This window comes from Euleptes europaea, chromosome 2, assembly GCF_029931775.1.
Source record: "Euleptes europaea isolate rEulEur1 chromosome 2, rEulEur1.hap1, whole genome shotgun sequence".
Classification (NCBI taxonomy): domain Eukaryota; kingdom Metazoa; phylum Chordata; class Lepidosauria; order Squamata; family Sphaerodactylidae; genus Euleptes; species Euleptes europaea.
The window spans coordinates 20,744,775-20,763,825 of NC_079313.1; the positions used below are offsets into that span (position 1 = coordinate 20,744,775).

General features: G+C 41.7%; 1 protein-coding gene across 1 annotated transcript in view; it reads right to left on the reverse strand.

Moving 5' to 3' along the window:
• Positions 1-19,051, reverse strand: part of XPR1 (xenotropic and polytropic retrovirus receptor 1) — a 159,405-nt gene that overhangs the window by 60,518 nt on the left and 79,836 nt on the right. The window contains exon 3 of the mRNA XM_056844010.1: positions 7,414-7,515. Coding sequence (XP_056699988.1) covers positions 7,414-7,515 — 102 coding nt within the window. The remainder of the gene's footprint in view (positions 1-7,413; positions 7,516-19,051) is intronic.

Below are 19,051 nucleotides of genomic sequence, written 5' to 3' on the forward strand. Positions count from 1 at the left end.
AGTTTCGAAATAATTTTATATATCATTTAGCTGTAGCAAAGGCAAAATTTCACTGAATGTATTCTTTAAGACAATGTGAAACTGGACATCTAACATGTATTGCTCCACTGAAATCTCTCAGGGAATTGTTCTTCCTAATTAATTAAATTTTCTCTTAATTCTTTTCTAGTTCCAGCTATACCCTACTGTTGCCTCCATATCAGCTTCCAAGCAATCAAATACAACCACATCCCACAAACAATTCAATATACAACTGTCCCAAGTCTATTTTAAAACTATTTTCTAAAATATTTGAAATACAACTATCCTGGAATTCAAGGTATTGACTTAGACCTTTGAGATAAGCACTGACAGAGGATCTCTATGTGATGATGTCACACTGACATCATCACATAGAGATCTTCTGTCAGCGCTTATCTCAAAGGTCTAATTCAATACCTATAGTACCTAGGTACTATTTAAATTAGTTATAATAGGTTTCTGGGATAAAAATCTAATACTGTTTCAAACTGATCTGATATTAACCATAGTCAATGTTTCCCCCTCCATAAGGCAAACGCAGAAAAAATTACATAGGAAATCTATTTTCACTCTGAAAGACACATCAGTTACAATAATAATAATACAGTACAAATACCTTTAATGACATAATACAGTTTTAAAATACAAGGAGTGAAATCAGGTTAAAAATTGGGATGTAGTTCATTCCTTGGTGTTATAGTCTGTCTTCTGACTGAGTTCCCCTTGGGTAGCAGCTATCAGCAGGAATCTAGCCACATTTCCTGTGATCTCAGGATCCCGATCTGCTAGTAGATTATGAAGCATTTTCTTTTTGGGGCAAAGTTCAAGACTGAGGGTTTTATGAGTTTTTCTCTTGCGGTGTCATATAGGTGATAGTCCAGGAGAATGTGGGACAAGGCGTCAGGACATCCTGCGCCACATCAACACATCAGTTATTACTATGAGCCACGACAGGGCACTTATTCAACAAGTTAGGTTTCTATGAAGAAAACCAAAGTCACCTCCTCCAGCAGAGAAGGCAAGCAACTTTGGGACACTAAGAGCAATTTTAAAGTGCCTTTAATATGCAACCTACTATTTCTGCAGACAGCATATATATCTATTCTGTAACTGACTGAACTGTAATGTGCGGTTGCTTATGTTTTATTTGTGTGCTGTGTTGCTTCTCTCCTTTTGAAGCCAATAATTTTAAACCATGTTTGCTCTGAGATTCAAGGAACTGCATCTGTCCTTGGTTGAAACCGCATAACCTATTTGGGTCCACGTTTTCAAAAACAGCCTTGGGCTGAGACTTTTCCAGTAGGTAGCTGAAGGGCTTTCAGTTGGGGAAAAAAAAACAACCCTCCCATTACTGGTCTTGCAAAGGAGTACCACACATCTAAAACGTCTCCAGATATTTGCCTGTAGGAAGGGGTTAGTCTCTGAATTGCCATGTAGAACCTGCTTTGTGTATAAATCATTCAGCTCAAATTATTATCATCAGTAGATCAATGCAGGACCAGACCAAGGTAAACCTGGATTAAACATCCAAAAAGGGAGAGGCAACAAGTTTTGCTTTCCATGCACACATGCACACTACATGCACAATGATTTAAAAGAGCACTAATAATGAGATTCTTTTCCCTATGGATATGGGTTAGCTTCATATTGTTAAAGGAACCTGATTTTTGCACAGAGTTGACCACCAGAGCAGGGTTGCCTGCTTGGCATCTTGTGTTGGCCCAAGGCCGTTGCTGGCACTGATTCATTCATGTTAATCCACCCCTTGTTTCCAGAATGAGGGCCTCATCCCTGGCTCTTTCTTTTTCCTGTTGTGCTGAAACAGCAGGAACAGAAGTTTCCAAGTGTCAGTTGCCATGCACAGCTAATGGGACCAGCCATGGGACCTGCTAGCAATTCTAGCACTAAAATGCGGACGATGTGAAGCTGTAAATTAAGGTGGGAGTACTTCTGAACATGTGAAAAATGCTTTCCTCTGACAACCAAGTAAGCATAGTCAGTCCCAGAACATTCTTTTCCTCACGTTTGTTGATATTATACACATCCTGAAACGCTGGACACCATATATACACGGTGTGAGCCGTGAGCCTTATTTTAAGGCACTTGGACTAACTATTTTAACATAAAGCCACACAGAATAAAAGGCTTTTACATATTTTTTACCTTGTACAACATCTGTGTATATGTCAGGATGTGTACTGTAAATTTGTGTATGTATGACCACTGAGGAAGGCCTGTAAAAGGCTGAAACACGTCTGCTCAGATTTTGGTCATTTTATGTACTAATACCAACTGTTATGCGTTGGTAATATTTGTAACTATGTTTGTGTTTTTTAGGAAGCCTGTATTTTTAGCCCCGTGTTTTTAAATACAATTGTGCACAATATATAGTGAAATTTACTGGTTGTTATATTAGATAGTGTTTAGCTCAACCCCTTTGGTTTCCCCTGACTTTTAGGTTGAGTTTCTTTGTTCCCCCTTTTTCTTTAGCTGTGCACAGGCCAGTCAATCCGCCATGTTTAAGAGCAGTTTTTTCAGTGTAAGGATTTCTCACGTGACATATGCTCATCATTACAAAATCTCAGCCATGCTTTGGTGACCCGTTCCTCCCAATGCCTGCCTTTTTGTTTGTACAGAGTTATCTGTTTGCATAGGTGGCCTCACAGATTCACAACCATCATTGTAATGTTGACAGCTCAATTGCCAGATCAGGAAATAACAGGGCAAGTCTGAGAATGTGACTGACACTGACAAAATCTGGCAGGTATCCTAGAAGATAGGACTTCTCCACTGTCTTAGCTAGAGGTTTCCCTTTTAGTCTTATAGTCAGCAAGTGACGCAGTATGTAGTAAATAACAAACACTAAGCTTGCTTTGGATTTTAGATCCCTTTTTCCTATTCTGAGAAGCAGTTAAAATCTTGAAGTGCAACATATGGGTTCGTTCTGGAAGTACAGCTTGTTACGTGGCAATATTTATGTCCCAATAGTGCAAATCCTTCACAGCAGTCAGACAGATTAGCAGCCACATTCATGTGGTCGGGCCAGCCCCATGAGAAACCTTTACTTTCATTCTGCCTTGTATGTGGTCTCCTTTAAGGGCCGTAATGAGGAAGTAGATGTTTTTGGCTGCATAGCAATAAACAAATAACTTGTGTCATACTTGGATTATGAGAAAGCAAGTTCAGAGATGTACAACTGTCCCCTTGCTAAACATTTTCCAGTCACTCTTAAAAGATTTAGTATTTCTCCTTTGCCTTTTTATTTATTGAGACATTTAAGGCTGCATATTCATTTCATCCCCAGCAAGATAGGATGGTCTTGATGTTTTTCTTCTCTTCATATGAACCCCATGAAGGCATTTACTTCCAGTAAAGACTACTATACTATAGCATCTTGAAGCTAATTGTGTGACCTCCAGAATCGCCTTCATAAAGCATGTCTCCTTTCCGTTTCATTGTTCCTTTACAAACTTATCTTGGTTTTACTTTAGATAACAAGCTTGCAGGCAGAGCACATTTATTTTTGTACAGTGGCCAGCTAAGTAACTATCTACCTCTGGATAGTGTTCGGCATTCCTAGATGATCTGGCAGTTGTGTTGATATTTGATCTGTAAAATCATGGCCCTTTTGGTGGTTTGTCAAGGACTGTAATCTTAGATCAGATTATGAAATGCAGAAGAGTGCACAAGCGTTTTAACAGAGGCTACAACAACGTGGGTCAGGCTGAGCTTTCATTTGATTTCTACCTGTGTACGGGTTTGGAGCAGCTCTCTGTTCCCTCCCCCATATCCAGGTGTACTAGCCACCTCCTGCAATTTCTCCTCACCTTGTTGAGTTGGGTGTAAAGGTAAAGGAAAGGTAAGCTAGTTGTCTTGGCAGTGGATATCATTTGTGGATGCTGGAACAAGTGGAAGTACGTTGGCCAACAAAGGTATTTGAAATTTGCTGCTACTATATCCCATGTAAACCCGAGATATTCCTGTTAAATCTGGTACCTAATCTAACTAAAGACCAACTTTGTATGGGGTTACATATGATAACTGCTGCTAGAACGACCTTTGCCAGACATTGGAAACAAAAATCGACTCCAAAGATAGAGGAATGGCTGGTTAAAGTTAAAGAAAAATAGAGATACAATAAGTTTAGATGAGTTATGGTCACAAACTATAAATAAAATAGAGAATTTTATAAATAAGGGCGAGAAAGGGGAATGCATTGTGCTCAGTCAGGACGGAACGATGAATATGAAGACAAAGAAATAAGCTGTAGCATAGGAATCCTGTTGTTATTTTATTGTGTATATAGATATATTGTATTTTAAATCATGAAGATTGCCTTTTTTCTGCTTCTTTTAGTCGCTGTTATTGTTTATTGTTATTGTTGTTTTCCAATAAAAAAATCTTTGCTGCTACTGACAGGTTTGCTTCATGGTTTAGAGGGTCAAGGAGTCCTGTGTTCTATATTGGCATCCTGGCTGTGAGAACTCCTTGTTAAACGGGAATGCCCTCTCTCTTTACTGTGCCAGAGTCACCATCACAGCCCACTGAATAAAATACTGGATCAGAACCTGAGACACCCAGATTAAAATTCCAGGTCTGCTATGGACAGGTTCCTAGCTGTCAGTATCACACCTCTACCACTTCCTATGAGTCAAAATGAGAAAAGAGATGTTAACTAAAGAACGGTGTTGGCCACAAAATTCGAAAAAGCACGGGAGGGAGGCAATGTCGTATGCAAGAATCAGAGTGGGAGAAACCTGGGTTCAGATTCTGCTTAGACATAGTAGATGGTCTGTAATTCCAGCCTCTGGACACGGCAACCTTTCTCAAAATCATCCTCGGCAGATGCCTTGTTAACCTTTCCTTGGAAAGTTCCTTAACTGCCCTTCATAGTTTATAACAGGTGCAATGCTTTAATAGTGCAACCAACTTTATTACATTACAATGTATCAGAAACGGATTCGGCAGGGGTACATCCTGCTCGCGCTCTCATCAGTGACTTGCACACGAATCTGATATTGGTGCTCTGGAAAACCCGCGAGTATCTTCTGCAAAGAACTGCAGAATCAGAATTGGAAAGAGGGAATCATAGTATTGCCTGGTTCCATACATAAATCTATCTACAGAAATATGCTTCTAAATCTTTACTGGAAAGTCTTCAAAAAGTCCATTACATAAAGATGGTTACCCATGAGTTGTGACTGAAGATGTAAAAGTGTTAGAAAAAGTTATATTCCATTTTTTTAAAAAAAGATTTTTTATATTTTACCTTTTTCTGTTTTATAGCTAAGAAAGGTTGAATTTCATAACTGAATGGCTCTTTGTTGCAACTGTGCTCTTGAGCCAGCGTTGTGGAATGGTTAACTCCAATCTGGAGAACCGGGTTCGATTTCCCACTCCTCCACATGAGCAGCGAACTCTAATCTGGAGAACCGGGTTAGATTCCCTGCTCCTCCACATGAAGCCTGCTGGGTGACTTTGGGCCAGTCACAGATCTCTCAGAACTCTCTCAGCCCCACCTACCTCACCCAGTGTCTGTTGTGGGGAGAGGAAGGGATTGGGATTGTAAACCGCATTGAGACTTCTTAAAATAGAGAACAGTGGGGTATAAAAACCAACTCTTCTTCTTCTGGGTGGCTCCAGCACTCTCATAACTACCCTAAGTGTTCCAGCTTGCCTTGTTGCACTGAGAGAACTAGAGTGGCCAGGGTGGGAAAGGAATGCCCAGCTCCACAGCAATTTACTCACTCCTGACTAGATGTGGATGTGACATGCTTTGCCACCCTGGCCACGTCAACCAGCTGGGCTTGATAAGAGCACTGCAACTCAGCAGCCGCATTTTTGTAGAGGCACCTCTCCTGGAACTAAGGGGCTGATAGAAGGCTCTCCTCTGACTGACCCAATTTTTCTTGCTTGCCTACCAGAAGGAGGAAGGGTAGTTGTGCAGTTTCTCAAGTCCTGTATTTCCATAAGAGGATGAGGGAGGGGAACAATGGTTCCTCAGTGGAACAGGCTTCCTCGGGAGGTGGTAAGCTCTCCTTCCCTGGAGGTTTTTAAGCAGAGGCTAGATGGCCATCTGTCAGCAATGCTGATTCTATGACCATAGGCAGATCATGAGAGGGAGGGCATCTTGGCCATCTTATGGGCATGTAGGGGTCACTGGGGGTGTGTGGGGGAGGTAGTTGTGAATTTCCTGCTTTGTGTAGGGGGTTGGACTAGATGTCCCTGGTGGTCCCTTCCAACTCTATGATTCTATGAACTCTTCTTTAAAAACTACCGATCACCTGTTCAACCCTGACTTTAGGGCTGGGGGGGGGGCATCATGCTTCCCCTATCATTTTCTGTTTGTTAAAAGAAGCCTGCCTGTCAAAGAAAAATAAAAAGAATTATTCCTCCTAGCTATGGATTGAAAACTTGTATTAAAAAAAAGATAAGAAAGATAAGAAAAGTTTTGATTAAAAGAAATAGGAACTTCACAGACCTCCTAATGAATCATACTGCTTGCCCCCAAAGATAGAAAGCCTTTCCCACTGGTGTTCACCATTGAACCATGTCTTCTTGCAGAAAGAAAGCACAAATCCAGAGCTGGAAATTACCCTCCGGTCACCGGAGGAAAATGCATGTTCTCTAATCAAGCAGACTTAAACTCTTTACGTTTTGAAGTTTCCCATGGAAGTACAAGAGATTTTACCCTAATGGAAATCCTAGATAACATACTGGAAAAAGCGTATAAAGTCCAATGAAAGTAGTAATTAAAAAAAATGTTGACCAGCAGTTTTTATGGTTTTGACCAAAGATGTAAAGTGACAAAGGGGAGGGGGGGTTGACTTGAGAGTGGCTTGTTGTCATGGAGCATATAGCTCTGGATGTCTGAAAGCTTTGTTCTGCAACTGGCAGATTTACCAGATTTTTAATCAACATTGCAGCCAGAAATGTTGTACAATGACATATTTTTAAAGTGTACATATACTTGGAAAATTCAACTACCAGGCAAAACCTTCAGTCCCTGAGATCTTGCTCCATAAATAATTCATTTTCAGCCCATTTCATTTCAAATGCCACCTGCAATCTTTTGTTACAAAAAACCTCCCAGCCAGAGAGCACATGGAGGTATTCCCCTCCCAACAAATGAGGAGCATTTTTGGCTCTGGGGGTCCATTACTTTGAACACGAATAATTTCCAGAAGCACTGTAAGGTGTTTAGGTGGGCTTTTAATTTCATGGTTTACTGGGTGTAAACTGATTTCTATAAAATGTACGTTTTAATGGCATATATTATTGTCGTTGTTTTCTAAAGCAATTGCTGCCAAGAGCTTGGGAAGAGGTGAGATTAAAACAAAGTACAGAAGAGCTCTTCACTCTCCCCTCAGTAACTGAAGGCAAACCTCTTACCTGAATAAAAAGTGTTGATTTTGGCAAGTTCCTTCTCACAGGTTTGGAAGAATTTCTCTTCAAACTTGGCAAAATATCTCTTCACTGTGTCTTCATCGGTGACTGCGGAAATGGAAGACAAAAAAAATATGAATTTATGCTACAGTAAACAACAAAAGAAAGGACACACAGGAATCTGCACCATGTTTAATCTTGGTCTTCTGAAGTAACAACTGTAAAACATTTCTCCTGAGGAGAAGCCATCCCTTGGAACAAGCAAAAATGTCAAGAAAAATAAAATCCTATAACTCCCTGAGGGATAAAGTGCCTTAGAATTTGAATTGGTATTTCTCTTTACAGTTTTTAACTGCAGCCCTTTAGCGAGTGCCCATGACACAGGAAAACAAGAACAGCGACATAAACAAGGGTAACCTGTGAGGACACCAGGTAGTTCTTCTCAGCTGTACTATTTTATTTTTGCCTCACCTGATGTGCATGCTGGAAGGTGTTTAAAGACCAAAAATCAAATACCTGCCATCTGGCTTACCTCATCAAAAAGCAAAGCCAAGGTGGCTGAAAAGCAGGTGTATTTTATTTATTTATTAATACATTTATACCCTGCCTTTCGTTATGGTTCAAGGCAGCTTACAATAATATTATTCAAAGGTTTCCTCCATAAAACTGCACGAGCATAAAAATTATTGCCAACCTTTTTGTGTGCTATGGGTAGATCTGATACGTTTTTTTTAATCACCACAACGTGTTTGTGTGCAGAAGCAACCCATCTTGTGAATCATTCAATATGCAGAACTGCCATGATAAAACAAGATGACCAGTCCACTACAATAACTCCACCATCTCTTAATATGAGGCATCAACTTTTGCATGCAAAACTATTACTTGTACTCTTTTTGGTCCCTAAAAAGAAAGGTACGGAGCAGTCCAGCAAGTGTCTGCACAAACCACATTACCAACAACATCTAAGACCGCAGAAAGGTCAATAAGGTATTGTTTCGCTGCTGGTCACTCAAAAGGAACTGTCTACCTATGACACATTGCACGTTGTTCCCAAGTGAGTGGCCAGCCAGAGGTCCACCAAATGTATGGACCCATGCTCAATGACCTCCAAGAGAAAAAGATACAGTCCCAAAAATCCCAGCTTATTTCTACACTCCCCAACCACAGCAGAAGCAATTGTCCTTGCCATCCCTGAGACCAGACATGCTCTCTGTCTCTGAAGAGACCAGCTGACCACCCTATCGCTTCAGTTAGTATCTTTAATTCCCATGGAGGAAGCAATATGACTTGTTTTGTATGCTGTGACTTCATTATTTGCCACCGTGACTTCATTATTTGGCACTGCTGGTGTAGTGTGCTATTGCGCATAGTAAACTGGCTTAAATCTGACCCAGAGTGTGCATGGTTAGTCTTGGTCTCAATAAAATTCTGAAAACAACCTACAGCTCTGTGGCCTACTCAGCATTGTTGGGCTATGCACAGCACTTGTTTATTTGACATAGGAAGAAAGGTTAGAGTGCAGTTTTTCAGACTTGTAGGTTCCTCAGTTAAATACTAACTTCTGTATCTAAAGGGACTGAATCTACTACTGAAACATTAGACAGAACCCTGCAAAAATTCAGGGGTTTCAATATACAAGAGACATAACACTACCGTCAACCACCTTAGAAGGGTAAAGTGCTTCACATATGTTAACCCTTGACATGCAGCTACCCTAACAACCCTATAAGATAGGTCAATACTGTTTTTCCCACAATGCTGGGGCAAAGACTGAGATAATAGAGCCAGATGAGCTCTATAAATATATACATATCCAGAAGTATTTGACTGTTGATAACCCAGAGAAAAATAAAATTTGAACATAAATTAGAGCTCAAATTCTGCACAAAAATTTGCTCTGCCGTAATACCCATGAAACACTCAACAGAGGTGGGACGAACTAAAACTAAACTACACAGTGCCTCTTAATAATCCATAGTTTTTAATCTGTTTTCACACAGACTCGTATTTACGGACTTCAGAGCTGCAAAAGGTTTCCCTTCACACTCTCTCCAGCTCAATATTTTAACTCTAGTGGAATAATGCCACCCAAGGCTACTGTGCATTTATTTTCTTCAGAGCAAAAACAAGGTTTTCTGCCATGCAAAAACCTTTCTGCAATGCCAAAAAACTGGCCTTGGGTTAAAACAGCTCCATGTTCAATGGAAACAGTTTTCAAAAGGCACCTAGTTACAGCTTCCAAAAGAAAGGCTACATTTTCTCCCCCCCCCCCCTGAATTTTAATTCAAATCTTTAGAATGCTTGCCCACAAATAGGGCATCTAAGGAAATCAATCAAAGCTGCAGGCTCTTATATCCCAGTGGATCAGCATTTGGAAACAGTTTAGTGGATGGGGGAGGGTGAAGAAAGATCCAGGTTAAAAAACAAACAAACCATTCTGCAGGTATCGACAAAGTTTTGACCTTCTTCTCTCACATTATGCTGGTATCCTGTGAGTTCTTGCAATGTGGATCCTTCTCATGCCACTGGGGCAGTACCTGAGAGGAACCAAGTTGGGTCAACTTCTTATGTTTGTGTTGCCCATCCTACAAGAGGGCAACAGAAGAATAGCAAGCAGCCACACAACAGAATTTTCCTTCCACACAGCCCAGGAGTTCCAAAAGCTGCTTAAGGTAGGATTATTTAAGAGGACTTTTCCCAATTGTTGGCTAAGCCATTTTAGAAGATGTTTCACAGCTAACTGAATAATTCAAAGATCAGGACAAATGCAACTATAAGATATCTGCCTTGAGCGCTGGGAAATCAGAAAGAAACTCAGAATGTACTATTACATCAGGGCCCAACCATGAAGGGCCCAATCCAGACTGCAATATGCAAACTTGTTTATGCCGTTTCAGAAATAAAGATTGTTAAAATTTTGTGACTCATGAGATTGCACATATGTACAGGACTGGACAGCATGTGGCACCTTTGAATTATGGCCATGCCATAATTCTGTGTTTAAAACTCAGACACCAGCTTAAACACTGAACATGTTTTCAAGCAAAGGAGGGGAAATGCAAAATAAATTGTAGTGCTCGATTGTACTTTCGCTGTTAAAGAGTAAACACATGCAGCTTTACTTTGACTCTACTGATAATGGTGACAGCATGTGTTTATTATTAATGCTGTAACTTAAGAAGTGACTGCTAAAAATCCTTCTAAATCTTTTTCCAGGAAGGTATAGTAACAGGATGAACAGTGCCATAGGGCTCTGTAATCCTAAATTACCAACACATAATTCAGAGAACGCCATCGGGTTTATTCAAGCCTAAGGCAAACTTCGTTGAGGGTTGTTAGAGTGTCCAAATAACTAGGCAAAGAAGCTGCAATCCAAGAGAAATCTCATTAGCATTTCAAATCAAATCAAATCAAATCAAACCTTTATTGGCATAGAAATAAATAAGTACCTAGGTGTCAACTTCCAGAGCAATTTAAAATGGAACAGACAGTCCAACCAGGCTATTAATACCATGAGACTTCGATCTGGCGCTGTCGTGAAATTTTTTTATTCCAGGGGTGGTCAATACGTGCCAGCCGCTCTTAGAATCTATAAAGCGAAGCTGCTCCCCTTGCTACTCTATGGAATCCCTATTTGGGGGGCAATCCACAACCAGAAGCTAGAGTCCACCCAGTCTTCTTTTCTGCGACGACTACTGGGAATTCCCAACTGTGTCTCGTACCCCGCTCTTTGTTTAGAGACAGGGCTAAATCTTTTAGAAACCAGGGCCTGGCTGCTTATTTTTAAGTTCTGGTTGAGGCTCCACTATAGAGCCACCCCCGTTGAGTTTGATGTGGCATATGCTATCAGACCATTTTGTCTCACCCTGGAGCAAGACCATCAGTGATAAAATTAAATCCATAGGGTGTCCTTTGAGGCACTACTCCCCTTAAATGAGGCGCAAGCCTTCAGAATCTTAGAACTAAGGATCACCGACATTGGGAAACAAATGCTCCTTGCTAGAGCTACAAGCTCTTGCTCACCTTTAACTTATGGTATCTATATGACCCCGAGCTCTTTACCTGGCTACTTTTACACTCTGACCCCCCCTTTCTTGAGACGCCTTTTTATGCAAGCTCGTCTAAATTTCCTCCCCACGGCCTGGACCATAGGCAGATATGCCAAGGTCCCCTACGAGAAAAGGCTATGTTCCTGTGCCTCTGGACAAGTCGAAACCGTGGCCCACGTATTGCTACACTGTGAGCATGGCTCACCCTTACGGGAACAGATCATTGAACCCCTTTTGAAGGATTGCCCTGGTGGCACCGATAAGGAGCTAGTTAGATTTCTTTTAAATGACAGCTATCCTCAGGTTACTGCAGGGGTTGCTAGCTTCTTGGGACTTATTTTTTAAAAAATTAAACCTTGTATATGATCTAAGGAAGAGACTTGCTCAAAATCTTAAAACCTCCTTTTAACCTCAATATGTATTTATTTATTTTTATGCCAATAAAGCTCATTAGCATTTCAGATCTCATCAGTGCAGGTTATGACAGTCATATTAATTTACACAGCCGACTTTCAAACAAGGTATGCACACAGGTACAGTGAACTTCCCCTAGCATTAAAAACAGGGAATTCAAAAAGGAATTACGGGGAGCCTTTTCTCCCTTTTTCCTGAATTATCATCATGATTCCCCCCCCCTAATTTAATCCTCTACTGCTTTTCTTATAAACAAGGATTCCGTTCTCACACCAAGGGCATCTTGAAAGGGACTTCCTAAAGCAGTGTCCCTTCATCCGGGCGGATATTATATGTCATCCACCACATTGTGTAGCCCCCTGTGACCAAACATGTGGCAGAAGAGGAGTTAAGGCTGTAACATCTTACGAGGTCGAAATGGGGGACCATGTGGCTGCCTTGCAAATCTCTCCAACAAAGCTTGGTGGCTGAATGCTGCATTGGTAGCCGTGCATTGAATCGAATGGGCTGTGACACCCAGAGGAACCTGAGTGTCCCTTGCCTTGTAGTCTTCAGAGATGGTCTGCCTTAGGTTAGAGTTGATCGCTGCCCTAAACATCTTGTTGCCTTTGTTCGGTGCCATCAGCAAAATGAATACATAATCTGATTTTTAAAAAATTTGGTATTCTCAGGATGAGGACAGAAGGATGGTAGGTGGGTCTCCTATCTCCTATGGAAGAGAGAGTTAACTTTGGCATGAAGGTGGGATCAGGCTGTAGCATCAACTTTACCTTGTGGATAACATGAAGTCCTTTCCTGGGTGATAGGGCTGCTAACTTCAATACTCTCCTGGCTGAAGTTACTGCAGTTGGGAACAGTGTCTTCACACGCACCCATTTTTGGGTACACCTCCCTCAAGGGTTCGAATGGTGTGGATGTAAGTGCTGAAAGTACTATGTGTAGTCTCCATAACAGGAATCTATTACTATGGGAGGGCTGGTTTAAATCAACCCCTTGAGGAACTGGTCACTATGAGGATGTCTCATCAGGGATCACCCAGTGATCCTAAGTATAATTGTTGCGATGGCTGCTACTTAGTGCCACAATGTGGAAACCTTCAGGTGCCGATGGACTGCATCCTACAGGAAAAATGAGATCCCGACAGGGGATGGTGATACTTGGAGAAAAAAAAGTGGTACTTGCTGATTAGATGTTGATGAAGAAGACGAAAGCGAAGGGGGGTGCTCTCAGTTGACAATGCTGGTCTCGCTATTAAACTGGAGACACCTGCAATAACCCACATGGATGGGAATGTGCAGGTAGGCCTCTGTCAGATCTGTGCAGGTCATGAAGACCCCCAGGTGTTAGGGCTTCTGTGACAGATCGTAGTGACTCCATGCGAGAACACTTGTGTGCCACAAACTTGAGATCTAGGATTCCTTTATGCACCCTTTTCACGCCATTTTTAGGCTGCTCCAGCCAATGCTTTCCCTTTGGTACCATTCCTCTCTCCTGCAGCTCTGAAGTTGCTGTAGCTTTCGGCTCTGATGTCTCCCCTTTTGGGATTGCAGAGACCTGCCTGGAATCAGCATTGGTTTTTGAAGGAACCCATCAACACTGGATTCCTGCTGCTCTTCAAAGCCCTCCATGGGAAAGGAGGGAGGGAGAGGAGGAAAGAGCATAGAAAAAAATTGGGCTCAAGCTGCAATTAAGAAGACCGATGGAGAGAGTGGGCTAGATGAAGAGAAAAAGGAAGTTGGAAAAATAAATTCTAAGAAAAAATTCAATTGGGCTGAGAACTATTTCTCCATGCTCTCCCTGTCAAGCCAGGAAACAAACTGGGGGGGGGGGGGAGAGACAGGGTCCCATGCAGGAGACAGGAAGTGATGAATTTACTCCTGCCTCCCTGAGCAACTGGTGAGAACAACCCAGCTTTCAAAATGCCCTCTCCTCAGAGCGAGAACAACCCAAGGAACAGCCTGGCCAACATGAGGACTTTGGAGGAACTGAAACAAAGCTCTGAGGGAACTAAACTAGGGATTGAGACTGGAGAAAGAGAAACTGGTTACATGAAATTGATTGGGAGAGAGCCCTGGGTCAGGGATTGTCACCTCCCGCAGTCACATTAACACCAAAGAAAGCAATAAGAAAGTGTATCTGCTTAACAAACGCCCAGTTAAATATGCATACCGGTACTATGCTTTAAAATATTTAATTACTTAATAAACGTTCTCATTACCCACTGTCTCAGTGTCTACCTATCCTATACCATGGTATAAATAACAACTGTGTTTTTGGTAATATGACAAGTAAAACAAACAAATAACCCACACACACCACTTCAACATACTCATTAGTAAGGTACATATGGGATTAAAGGGCACAGTGCATTACAACTATTCCAGCCCTGTGCTCCAATAAAGTGAGAGCTGTTTAAGGGTCATTTAAAATATCTACTACTTGGTTTCAAGGCTGCTGCTTAAGCAGTTTGAACAATTAATACACCCATGGAGGCTGCACTGATTATTCTCATACTGGTTGCTATCCAGGATTTTGTATCCTTATTACATTATTTAGCAAAGGGAGACTTCTGGCAATGTACCTTCATTTCAACTATGCTTGCTGCTCCCTTTAAGGAGAACGACTATAGGCACAACGTGCCAATTTTTCATTTTGTTGTCTTCAGACTAAGACACTGACAATTTAGAAAGCTTTAGAGCTTTGTGCTCTAATTCTGGCTCATGAACAAGCATTGTTTTATCATATCACTGTGTTGCATGCTTTGCAAAGCATAGCTTATTCCTACCCAAGGAGCCAGTGGGAAAACAGATTAAAAGAGCCAGCTGACAATCACATTCAGCAATATGATTCAAGCTCAGCAAAATGTTGACAAATGTATAAAGAATCTCTCATATGTAATGGATGTTTCTTATCTTTTAAATCTTTTTACCAGTGAGATACATCTTACGGAAAAGATTATCCACTTGCTCTGCTTGGTTAACTGACCAAACCAAACACCTTGCATAAATGAACACACATGAACACATGAAGGTGCCTTATACTGAATCAGATCCTTGATCCATCAAAGTCAGTATTGTCTACTCAGACCAACAGCGGCTCTCCAGGGTCTCAGGCAGAGGTCTTTCACATCATCTCCTTGCATAGTCCCTTTTAACTGGAGATGCTGGGGATTGAACCTAAGACCTTCTGCATGCCAAGCAGATGCTCTACCACTGAGCCACGGCCCTTCCCACAATCTCTCCAAAACGTTCAGAGCAGTATATATGGCCCAATACCCACATTATCCTTTCAGCAATCTTGAGAGCGGTCAAGATATGCCAAGCCAGTGACTGGTCCAAGGATCCCCAGTAAACACAGTGGCTGAGCAGGGATTTGAGCCTCAATCTAAGCCCAACACACTAATCAATATACCACACTGGCTGTCTAATATATGGCACCCCTTTATATCACTCATAGAAAACGATCTTTCCTACCACAATCCCTCCAGTTTTACTCCCCACGCATTTCCTTTTTTTTGTCCCTCTTGCCTTCCCACGTGACACATCTCAAATTTCAAAATGAAAATTCAGCAGCCATTTTGGATCGCCTAGGTAACCACAGAAAACATTTGTGATACTGTCTGTGGCTGATGAGGCTGCCATGGTCTCATATTGTACTCTCGTGAGACTGGAGCATTGTAGAACTTTTTTTAAAAATAAAAAGAGGCGGATATAACAAAACAAGATTTTCCTGCAAGTCTAGGGTTTGCAAGAGCCCCACTGAGCAGATTATCTACACTCTGTGGTTAGGTTCAGCATGAGAATGTGCATAATTCCACCACCATCCTAGGAATATATCATATATGGCCCTCAGTTTGCAAGACCGGAGCAAGGCTATTAACGATAGGACGTTTTGGAGGTCATTAATTCACAGGGTCGCCAAAAGTTGGAAGCAACTTGATGGCACTTAACACATGCACTTTTTATCATATACCTGGTAAAAACACAGTGCATGAGGGAAATCAAACTTTATATAAAAATGTACCAGGAGTAATATGATAACACAGTTTCTTACATACTTCTTAAAAATTTGGCTCCTCCAACATGTAAAATGGCCTCTACCCAAAACTGTGGCTCTCTCTACAATGTAATAATAATGGATATGGGTTTGTGCCACAGTCTTCGGTTCCCTAAGAGAAAATACAAGGCAAGTCACTGCTGCTCTACTATTTTTGTAACCTTTATGCTAGGACAGTCCTGACCTGGATAGCCCCAGACTAGCCTGATCTCGTTTGATCTCAGAAGCTAAGCAGGGTCGGACATGGCTAGTATTTGGACGGGAGACCACCAAGGAATACCAGGGTCATGACACAGAGCCAGGCAATGGCAAAAAACCTCCAAACATCTCTTGAATCAGATGCTAATTCTTGTCTGCATACGTAGGGAGCCCGCCCCTAAACGACCTAACCTGACTCCACAGTAACTGTTAATTCTCCACCATGCTTTTATGATTAAAGATGTCTTTGTTATCTACTGCTGTTTGAACAGAAAGCTACACTACCTGCTAACTGAGATTTTATGCTGGTTTTAAGTCTATTTTACTGGTACACATTTTCACAGGTTTTGTTTTTTGACCTTTAACTGCCTTGAGTTCTGATTATTAAATACACTAGTATACCTTACAGTTGAAGGTAAGTGGGATACTAAATAAAAGTTATTACCCTCTATAGGAGACAGGATATTATAGGACACATTCTTTTCCACTAACCCTGTTTAACAATGTGTGTGTGTGAAGTGGTTTGCCAGTGCCCTCCTCTGCATAGCAACCGTGGTATTCCTTGATGGTCTCCCATCCAAATACTAACCAGGGCTGACTCTGCTTAGCTTCCAAGATCTGATGAGATCAGGCTATACCATACTGCCTTCCCTCCCCGTTTAACAATACTGGGTTGTATTCTATGGATGCTGAGCTGATGTTAGAGGGAGGAGAGAGCCAATCTTGCCTGAGGTCCCTCCGTATTTCAGTCCCCTGACCTATGTTGATTTCTAACTGTACAAGAAACCGGATAATGCCTTTTTTGGGGAGTGTCACAAGAAGTTGCTGCGGGAAAGGGCAGGAAGATCCATTTCCAACAGGTTCCATTTAATGCAGAGGATACAACCCACTGGCTTTAGGCTCACACTTTCACGCCTCTATCATCTCAGTAAGATTTCTGCTCCTGAATAGATGCATTTCCTGGACAGGAAAAGAGAAAGGCAAGGGTGGCAGCAAACAATGCACTTATATACATTAATCATATATTGAATTTCAATTTACAATTGGCTCACTACCAATCTGTTCTCTCGTAAAAACACAATTTACAATTGGCTCTCTGCCAATCTGTTCTCCTGTAGAAACACACACACAAAAGTTGGTCTTTGTTTCTTCTGTTTAAGCAGGCTTTGCCTCAAGGACACACTGCCTGGCCTTAGCTCTTCAGCACATTGTTCCTTACTGCTGGTGGTGAGCAAGGTACTAACCACAGACAGGAGTTCATAGCATCAGCGGTACACCAATCATGTTGTAAGTACTGTAAATAATGGCCAGTTATGTAGCCAAGATAATTAGACAGCTAAAAAGCTGATGGTGTCTGTGAGGTTCGTGCAAAGTCCATAATTATTATTATGGAACGCAAGAGTCCTCTCCTGTCCGTTTTACAGCATGTATACTGCTTTCCTTAATGCTGTCAGTCTGCCTTTCACAATTATACAATACAGTATCAGAAGCCCAATTCTATTTTTTTTCTTGTAGAAATATATTCATGAGGAGGGAAGTGGAGGTAAGAGCAAGACAGTTAACTTAAACTGTCTTCTGGGAGTTTCTTTAATTAGCAGTGAGGCAACAAGAGAGCGATTATGGTGAACCAAACGCAGAATAAAAAGAGCAGGTTGCAACGAGACAGGTCTGTTTTCACTTGGTTCTTGATAGCTTAAACATACTTAAGGGAGCAATCATTACCCAAATTGTCTTTTTTTTTTAATTTTACCAACTATTAAAAGAAATGTAAACCATAAGGTAACAAGCTAACAGCTATCCAATGAAAGAAAACACGTTTTGTGATGTCCTTGCTTATTCTTACTATTGCCCTTGCACAAACCTAATGGATCTGACAGTCCGGCCACATTCAGGATTGGCCTTTAAAGCTTCTCAATTTAAAAAAGCTTATCCCTTGGTAGATTTAAGTGTCTGGCACAAATATTTGTGGAAAGATGGGATATATTTTAAATAAACAAAGCGCAATAATTAAAATATCACATTTCATTATCTTGTCAATAAATGTTGACAATAGCCTGACAGATCAGCTGCAATGGAAGAGCACAAGATTTCCATGCTGGAAATGTGGATTCTTGTTACTAGGAATTAAAACAGTGTTCTCAAAGTCTTCAGACAGCTAAACTGCAACACAGACTGAATTACAGCATCAACTGATCAGGGCAGAGCAAAATTTTCAGTTTTGGTTTTCATGTCAAAATGTTAATGTTCAAGAAACCTTTTTGCAGAACAGCTAAGCTAATTCCCAGTCGATGCAAGGCATTCCTCCACTTTTCATCCCACTCTTCCATTCTAGTCACAGTTCAGAGAGGGCTGTGCAAAAGCCCTTGATAATGTTCCAGGGATGGCATGTAGTCCCTGATCCAGCTCAAGGGCATTAGCAAGAGAACCTTGCACTCTCTGAACTTGGCTGGGAATGCTTCCCAGCACAAACAACCCAATCCTGCAGGGGGGGGGCAGTTCTGCGGCGGCCAGGAGTCGGGAAAGCCCTGCCAGAGTGGCTGCGCTGGCGGCAGGGGCCAGTGGCGCCCAGACGCCAATGCGGGGTCAAGCCAGCTCCAGAGGAGTTTCGCCCCCCTCCCTTTAGGAATGGGCTCTTTGTTAGGTCATTGAGCTAAAGCTTACACAGAACCGCATCATATACCCTTAGTCATATGGACTGGCGGAAGGCCAAAACAGATTTTTGTGTGTGTATTCCAGTCTCAGCTGACTTATGGCAACTCCATAGGGTTTTCAAGACAAGAGACGTTTGGAGGTGGTTTGCCATTGCCTACCTCCATGTCATGACCCTGGTATTCCTTGGAGGTTACCCATCTAAATACTAACCAGGGCCAACCCTGCTTAGCTTCTGAGATCTTATGAGATCAAGGCTCGCCTGGGGCTATCCA